At 42.1% G+C, this 9,322-nt stretch overlaps 1 protein-coding gene across 1 annotated transcript; it reads left to right on the top strand.

Moving 5' to 3' along the window:
* The first annotated feature begins 6,009 nt into the window (after window positions 1-6,009).
* LOC138893837 (uncharacterized) lies at window positions 6,010-6,630 on the top strand. The gene is made up of 2 exons (XM_070178501.1): window positions 6,010-6,222; window positions 6,319-6,630. Exons 1-2 carry the CDS (start codon window positions 6,010-6,012, stop codon window positions 6,628-6,630), a joined length of 525 nt encoding a protein of 174 aa, XP_070034602.1.
* The last annotated feature ends 2,692 nt before the right edge of the window (window positions 6,631-9,322 follow it).

The raw sequence follows: 9,322 nt of genomic DNA, 5'->3' as shown, positions 1-9,322 counted from the left end.
TTTGTGATTTTTCGGAGAGGAGGTTCTACGGTGCATTATGCGATCGCAAAACAGGTCTGCGGTGCATTATGCAACCGCATAATAGGTCTGCAGGCCGCATAATGACTAAAAACCGAGTCAGATTTGCCGAGTTCTGGAAGGCAATTGCGCGGCCGATATGCGGACGACATATCAATTCTATGGTCGCATATGCGACCGAATATCCTGTTCTGGGGCTTCATTTTTGTGTTTTTATAAACCGAACCTACTTCAATATATCATTATTGAATTGGCTATTCCTAATGTGTTTGTGTTGAAGGATGTATGTTCAATATTTATTCTAAATGCTTCATCATGTCATCTTGCCATTTGAGTGTGTGTTCAAAATGTGGAATATGTATTAGAAATGTTAAGACTTCAAGTCAAGATCGAAATAAAGGTTGTTATGCCAAATTGTATGAAAAGCGTCTATGTGCCTAAGATTACCAAATTGCTCATATGTGAATTTAATGTCTTGTATGGAAAGCCTTATTGTCGTTTATATGGATAATGATGTTTGAATGTGGAATAAAGGAATTGGAAATTATGAAATACGGCCAAGTGCCAAGAATGACTTTATAACTGTGATCACTAGTGCCAATGAATCGAAAGGATATGAAAGAAGTATAATGTGAGATGATTGACTGAAAAAGGTAATGTCTTGGGTGAGACAACCTAGCTGATCGGGCCATGATCGGATTCCATGACTCATATATGGTGGTGACTATGCTAGAAATGATAATCGAAATTGTGGTTGTGGTTGATGTCTCAAGTGAGACGAGCTAGCCGATCAAGTCGTGATCAGACTCCGTGTAAGAATACGGTGGTATTGTAAATTATGGAATATCGGCACAAAAGATCACCCAACCTAATAACATGGAAATTGACTTGAAAACTATTGGATCCTCAACTTGATGTTTAAATATTATTTGAATCTTTTATTGAATTCTTGACTATTCCCCTTGTATTATTATTCATTCTATTGAGATGGTGTTTAGCTTTACATACTGGTGCTATTCGACGATACTAATATCGCTTTTGCCGGGGGCACTGCATCTTTAAATGGATGCAGATGGTCACATAGCAGGCAGTGTTGATCAGCAATAGTGGCACATCCTCTTCCCAGCAGACTTGGTAAGCCCCACTTCATCTTGGGGTCATGTATCGTATCTTTTGTTCATATTATTACACATCTCAAGGTATAGCCGGGGCCTTGTCGCCGACACTATCATAGACTCTTTTGTATCTTTTAGAGGCTCCGGAGACACTATGTGGGTTGTACAAGGGTGCTAGGGAAGTCAAACTCGATATGTTGTGTTTGAATTGCTATTTCCACTTCAGACTAAGAAAAATGTATGTGAAATTGAGACTTTAAAATGAAATAACTAATAGGAAGTAATTGGTATTGTAGACATGATCACTTTATTATTTGATTAATGAAAATATATATTCTCTTTATTCATGAATGAGTTTGGGTAGAAGGAAATCTAATAGGCTTGCTCGGCCGGGTTCACTCGGTTGAGCGCCGGTCACGCTCCTCGGTGTTTGGGGCATTACAAACTTGGTATCAGAGCCTATGGTTTTAAAGTGTCCTAGGATGTCTCAGAGCCGTGTCTAGTAGAGTCCTCCTTATTGGTGTGTTGTGGACCACATCTATAAGTTGGACGCTACTTGGACATTTGGGAATGATACCCTTCTTTGATATTCTGGATCGTCCGATGAAACTGATTGCAAAACTGATCCTCCTCTAACTCATGCACTCCTTTAACTTTCAGTACATGGCACCTAAGAAGAGAGCAAGAACTAGCCAATGAGCCAATGACGCCTTAGGAGTGGTAGTTGACCCTTTACTTGGTGATGCAAGTGAATACCTGAGGGGTAAGGATAATCCCCCGATTGCTACACTGCCTGATTCCACTACACCAGACCAGGACACACTAGTTCCTACACCTACTGAGGGTGCAGCGGTTCCTCCAACTGATATTTCGGTTCCACCTCTATCCCTAGCTTCCAGTTGTGGTATTTCTAATGGGGATCTTAGGGGAGCCATCCAGATGCTGACACAGATAGTGGCTTCACAGGCCCAAAGATTAAATGTTACACCCACTTCTTATAGCCAATAAGGGGATTCTATTGGTTCTAGGGTGAACAGGTTTCTTCAGTTGGATCCTCCGGTGTTCATGGGTGCTAATCCCAAGGAGGACCCACAGGACTTCATTGATGAGATGCAAATAACTCTCTGGGTTATGCGCGCTACTGAGACGGAGGGAGTGGAGTTGTCCGCCTACCGCCTGAAAGGGGTGGCGTATTCTTGGTTTGAGCTGTGGGAGGACTCTTGGGAGGAGGGGAGCCCTCCAGCAACGTGGAGTGAGTTTGCTGACACTTTCATGGACCATATCTTGCCTGCCGAGACTAGGGAAGCTCGTGCCACAAAATTTGAGAACCTTAAACAAATAAGTAAGATTGTGTAGGAGTATCACATGGAGTTCACGCGCCTGTCTAAATATGCCATTCTCATGTTGCCTACTATGGAGGCTAGAGTGCGCCGGTTTGTGCAAGGCCTTAGCCCCTTGGTTATCAATGAGACCACTACAGCTGCCTTGAATTTGGATATGAACTATGGCAAGATGCGAGCATTTGCTCAAGCTACAGAGAACAGTAAGTTGAATAACAGAATGGAGCGAGAGGGTACCAGCAAGGACAGATCCGCGGGCAACTTTGGGGAGTCATTTGGTGGGGGGAGAAAAGCTTTTAGCGGAGGTTCATCAGGGCTATCCCAGCCCTTTGCTCAGTCTTCAGCCAGTGCACCACCAGCAGGGCCCAGTCAGCAGCAGGGGAGTCATTTTAGGCCCAATCAGGGCAACAGGGGACGCCACCAACATCGCCGATCAGGAGGGAGATTCCAGCAGCAGTGGAGGCCCCCATGCCCCAGGTGTGGGAAGATGCACTTAGGGATCTGCTACATAGACCTACCTATATGTTATGGGTGCGGGTTGAGGGGTCATATTCAGAGGGAGTGTCGTTGATCCCGCCAGGGTGCGGGCAAGGGCAGAACACATCCATCTAGTTCTACATATTCTACATCTTCAGCACCCCTCCAGCTCAAGGTACTCAAGCACCAGCAGGGCGTGGTGCAGCTAGGGGTGGTGCACAGAGTTTAGTAGGACCCAGCCATTTCTATGCCATGAGTGGTCGCCAGAGTGCATAGGCTTCTCCAGATGTTGCCACAAGTATATTGACTGTCCATTCTTATGATGTACATACTCTCTTAGAGATCCCTGTTCTACCTTGTTCTATGTTACCCCTTATGTTGCTATGGAAGTTGGGATACAACCGGAACAACTTCATGAGCCGTTCTCTGTATCTACTCCGATTGGCGAGTCTATTGTTTTCGCACGGGTTTATAGGGGTTGTGTTATCATGGTGCGTGGTAGGGACACTGGGGCCGATCTCATTGAATTGGGGATGGTCGATTTTGATATAATTATGGAAATGGATTGGCTTTATTCATGTTTTTCCAAGCTCGATTGCCGAACTAGGACTGTGAGGTTTGAATTTCCAAATGAGCCAGTTGTTGAGTGTAAGGGGGATAATGTAATGCCAAAAGGTAGGTTTATTTCTTACCTTAAGGCCACGAAGATGAATAATAAGGGGCATATCTATCATTTGGTCCGGATTACACATACCAGTGCTGAGACACCTACATTCGAGTCTGTGCCAGTTGTAAATGAATTTCCATATGTCTTTCCTGATGAGCTCCCTAGGATTCTGCCAGACAGGGAGATTGATTTTGGGATTGATGTGATGCCACGCACGCAGCCTATATCTATTCTGCCCTACCGGATGGCACTGGCAGAATTGAAGGAGCTAAAGGAACAATTGAAGGATTTGTTAGAGAAGGGTTTCATCCGACCGAGTGTGTTCCCATGGGGGCGCACCGATTCTCTTTCTGAGGAAGAAAGATGGATCACTGAGGATGTGTATTGACTACCGGTAGCTCAACAAGGTCACAATAAAAAACAAATACCCATTTCCAAGAATAGATGATTTGTTTGATCAGTTACATAGTGTTAGGTACTTCTCCAAAATTGATTTACGGTCCAGGTACCACAAATTGAAGATCATGGAGCAGGATATTCCGAAAATAACTTTCAGGACCCGGTATGTGCACTTTGAATTTCTAGTAATGTCTTTTGGGCTAACAAATGCCCCGACAGCTTTCATGGATCTTATGAATCGGGTTTTCAAGCTTTTTCTCGATTACTTTGTCATAGTGTTCATTGATGATATTCTTGTGTATTCACAAGGTCGAGAGGACCATGCTGATCATCTCAGGGCAGTTTTGCAGACTCTTCATCAACACCAATTGTACGCAAAATTTTCAAAATGTGAATTTTGGCTCGAATCTGTCACATTCTTGGGTCATGTTTTATCTAGAAAAGGAATTAAGGTTGATCCTCAAAAGATTGTAGCGGTGAATAATTGGCCTAAACCTACAACACCAACAAAAATTTATAGTTTCTTAGGCTTAGCAGGGTATTATAGAAAGTTTGTGGAGGGGTTTTCTACTCTTGCCTCTCCGTTAACTAAATTGACGCAGAAGGCAACTAAGTTCCAATGGCCAGATGCTTGTGAAAGCAGCTTCCTGGAGTTGAAATTGAGATTGACTACGGCGCCAGTGTTGACTCTACCAGATGGTACAGATGGGTTTGTATTATATTGTGATGCTTCGAGAATCGCACTTGGGTGTGTATTAATGCAACACGGCAAGGTTATATCTTATGCTTCTAGGCAACTCAAGAATCATGAAAAAAACTATCCAACACATGACTTAGAACTTGCGGCGGTGGTTTTTCCATTGAATATTTGGCGTAATTATTTGTATGGGGTCCATGTGGATGTATTCACGGATCACAAGAGCCTTCAATATATTTTCAAACAAAAGGAGCTGAATCTGAGGCAGGGGAGATGGATTGACTTACTCAAGGTATTACGACATCGATATCCTATATCACCCAGGGAAAGCCAATGTGGTGGCAGATGCTCTTAGCCGGAAATCTATGGGTAGTTTGGCTCACTGGGAGGTATGTCAGAGGTCGTTAGCCAGGGAGGTTCACCAGTTAGCTAGTTTGGGAGTTCTTCTTGCGGACTCTAGTGAAGGAGGGGTAATTGTACAAAATAAGGCTGAATCATTGCTTGTTGTGGAAGTCAAAGAGAAGCAATACGACGATCCATTTTTGGTACAGCTGAAAGAGGGGATTCATAAACATAAAACTATGGCTTTTACTCTTGGAATGGATGATGGTACACTAAGGTACCAAGAGCGACTGTGTGTTCCAAATGTAGATGGTCTCCAGGAAAGTATCATGACTGAGGCCCACACTTCTAGGTATTCCGTGCACCCGGGCTCTACAAAGATGTTTCATGATCTCAAGGAAGTTTATTGGTGGAATGACATGAAAAGGAATGTGGCGGACTTTGTGGCAAGGTGTCTGAATTGTCAGCAAGTAAAGGCCGAACTTCAATGACCTGGTGGGTTGGCACAAAACATAGAAATTACAATGTGGAAGTGGGAAATGATTGTTAGGACTAGCACGCACTCCGTGCAAGTTTGACTCAATTTGGGTGATTGGGGATCGAATCACGAAATCAGAACATTTCTTGCCAGTTAAATCTACCGAGACAGCGGAACAATATGCTCAGTTGTATATCAAGGAAATAGTCTGGCTGCATGGCACTCCAGTTTCTATCATTTCCGACCGAGGGGCTCAGTTCACGGCGAAGTTTTGGAATACATTTCAGCAATGTTTGGGTACTCAGGTGAATCTTAGTATAGCCTTCCATCCACAGACCGACGGGCAAGCAGAGCGGACTATTCAAATGCTTGAGGACATGTTGCGTGCTTATGTTCTCGACTTCAAGGGTAGCTAGGATGGTCATTTGCCACTCATAGAGTTTGATTATAACAACAACTTTCATTTTAGTATTCATATGGCACCATTTGAGGCATTATATGGTAGGAGATGTAGATCTCCCATTGGGTGGTTCGAAATTGGGGAAGCTGAGTTGATAGGGCCAGACCTCGTGCGTCAGGCTATGGAGAAGGTTAAGATCATTAAGGAGCGGTTGAAAACTACTAAGAGTCATAAAATATCCTATTCGGATGTTCGTCGTAGAGACTTAGAGTTCAAAGAAGATGATTGGGTATTCTTGAAAGTTTCCCCCATGAAGGGTATAATGCGGTTTGGAAGGAAAGGGAAATTAAGTCCAAGGTATGTCGGGCCATATAAAATCATTCAGAGGATCGGTGAGGTAGCGTACAAGCATGAGCTACAACCTGAGATGTCATTAGTGAACCCGGTGTTCCATGTGTCTATTTTGAAGAAGTTAGTTGGAGATCCATTAGCTATTGTGCCAGTTGAGACCATTGAAGTTAATGAGGAACTGTCATATGAAGAAATTCCAGTCTCTATTATTGATCGGCAAGTACGAAAGTTGAGAAATATAGAAATTGCATTCGTGAAAGTACTATGGCGAAACCAACAGGTTGAAGAGGCTACTTGGGAAGCCGAGGAAGAAATGAAGAAACAGTATCCTTATTTGATTGAATAGCCATGTATTTATAAAGTTGTGTTCTATGAAAATTCTAAGGGTTACCTTCTACGAATTATGTATCTTTTGTACAGTTGATATTAAGGTGTTCTGTTTCTGGTAATATATTGCCCATGAGGCCACAGTAGGTGTTGTTATTTTGTTATATTGCATCATTGGATTATATATATGTTTTGAGGATATGTTTCTGGGGCTCTCTCACAGGTGGATAGGCCCAGCTACAGAGGAAACTCTGGCGAAACATTTTTGGAAATTTAGGGAGTACAGAGGAAACTCTGGCGAAACATTTTTGGAAATTTAGTCATATTTGGGGTTGCTGGTGTGTGGTATAAAAACTGAGTTCCATAAGATGCTAATAGTGAACCTTGACCCTCCTTCGAGGACGAATGATCTTAAGTGGGGGAGGATGTAAGGCCCCGTAAAAATTTTCCTAAAATACTGGAGTTCAGACTTTTTGGATTGAACAGTGTGCTGGGGAGTTGAAGGAAAATGTTGGGCAGAAATAGGCATTTCTGCGGTATATTATGCGGCCGCAGAGTGAGACAGTTTTTCTGGTCATTTTGATGTCATTTTCGTGGCCCATTATGCGAACATATAACCATATCCAGCTTTGTGATTTTTCTTAGGGGAGGTTCTACGGTGCATTATGCGACCGCAGAACAGGTCTGCGGTGCATTATGCAACCGCAAACCGAGTCAGATTTGCCCAGTTCTGGAAGGCAATTGCGCGGCCGATATGCGGACCGCATATCCATTCAGCGGTCGCAAATGCGACCGCATATCCTGTTCCGGGACTTCATTTTTGGGATTTTATAACCCGACCCTACTTCGATATATCTACGCAAAAGATCATGTTTTTTAGCAAAATCTGATTATTTTAGAGTGAGAAAGATTGCTTAGTGTGGGGGAGTAACTTATTATCCATCAATTCTTGCTCAATCATTGAGGATTAAGAAAGGAAGTCTTCATCCTAAAGGTAAGAATCTATGTCCTAGCTCTCAATTTCGAAAATTTAAAAAAATGGGATAATTAGAGAGACAATTCTTGGGTGTGGGGGTTCTTCTCTTGCATGAATGTATTTTTGAAGTATGTGGGAATGTTGTGAGATAAAAATGGTAGAGAATGGGTTGGGGAATGATGGAATATTCCACAAAAAGGCCTCAAAATATTAATGCACACATAGTGTTTGATAATATGCTCAAAAGAGCTAGAATCGTGACCATTTTCCTAATTTTGGTTCAACTTGCTATATTTCTAAAATATATTGAAGTTGCTAAGAATTCCGGAACGTTTTAAAAGTTTAAGGAAGCTCAATTGAGGTATGTTGTCTAAACCCCCTTCTTCTTAAAATCGAATCCCATGGTGTTCAAGTAATTGTTGTAAGTCCTTGATCATTATTGAATTGGATATTCCTAATGTGTGTATGTTGAAGGATGTATGTTCAATATTTATTCTAAATGCTTCATCATGTCATCTTGCCATTAGAGGGTGTGTTTAAAATGGGGAATTTGTATTAGAAATGTTAAGATTTCAAGTCAAGATCGAAATAAAGGTTGTTATGCCAAATTGTATGAAAAGCCTATATGTGCCTAAGATTCCCAAATTGGTCATATGTGAATTTAATATCTTGAATGGAAAGCCTTACTGTCATTGATATGGATACTGATGTTGGAATGTGGAAAAAGGGATTGGGCATTATGAAATATGGCCAAGTGCCAAGAATAACTTTATAATTGTGATCACTAGTGCCAATGAATCGAAAGGATATGAAAGAAGTATGATGTGAGATAATTGTCTGAAAAAGGTAATGTCTTAGGTGAAACAGCCTAGCCGATCGAGCCGTGATCGGACACCATGTCGCACGCATGGTGGTGATTATGTTGGAAATGATAATTGAAATTGTGGTTGTGGTTGATGTCTCAAATGAGACGGCCTAGCCGATCGGGTCGTGATCGTACTCCGTGTAAGAATACGATGGTATTGTGAATTATGGACTATCAGCACTAAAGATCACCCAACCTAATAATTGACTTGGAAACTATGTGATCCTCAACTTGATAATTTAATATCATTTGAAGCTTTTATTGGATTCTTGATTGTTCCCCTTGTATTGTTATTATTTATTCTATTGAGATGGTGTTTAGCTTTACATACTAGTGTTATTCGACAGTACTAACATCGCTTTTGCTGGGGGCGCTGCATCTTTAAATTGATACAGGTGGTTACATAGCAGGCAGTGTTGATCAGCGATAGTGGCACATCCTCTTCCCAGCAGGCTTGGTGAGCCCCACTTCATCCCGGGGTCACGTATCATATATTTTGTTCATATTATTATCACGTCTCAAGGTATAGCCAGGGCCTTGTTGCCGGCACTATCATAGACTTTTTTGTATCTTTTAGAGGCTCTGTAGACACTATGTGGGTTGTACAGGGGTGTTGGGGAAGTCAAACGCGTTATGTTGTGTTTGAATTACTATTTCCACTTCAGGCTATGAAAGCTGTATGTGAAATTGAGACGTTAAAATGAAGTAACTAATGGTAAGTAATTGGTATTGCAGACATGATCACTTTATTTTTTGATTAACGAAAATATATATTCTCTTTATTCATGAATGAGTTTGGGTAGAAGGAAATCTAACAGGCTTTCTCGGCCGAGTTCACTCAGTTGAGCGCAGGTCGCGCTCCTCGGCTTT

This window comes from Nicotiana tomentosiformis, chromosome 6 (assembly GCF_000390325.3).
Source record: "Nicotiana tomentosiformis chromosome 6, ASM39032v3, whole genome shotgun sequence".
NCBI classification, from domain to species: Eukaryota; Viridiplantae; Streptophyta; class Magnoliopsida; order Solanales; family Solanaceae; genus Nicotiana; species Nicotiana tomentosiformis.
Note: the sequence above shows the minus strand (reverse complement) of the source record. Positions and strands in the feature narration are given on the sequence as shown.

What these genes read in the sequence shown, in the direction of transcription:
- LOC138893837 (XM_070178501.1), top strand. Translation starts at nt 6,010, where the DNA reads ATGGCACCATTTGAGGCATTATATGGTAGGAGATGTAGATCTCCCATT. An exon ending in AGTTCAAAGAAGATGATTGG is followed by an intron (nt 6,223 to 6,318) that starts GTATTCTTGAAA and finishes AAAATCATTCAG; the next exon opens with AGGATCGGTGAGGTAGCGTA.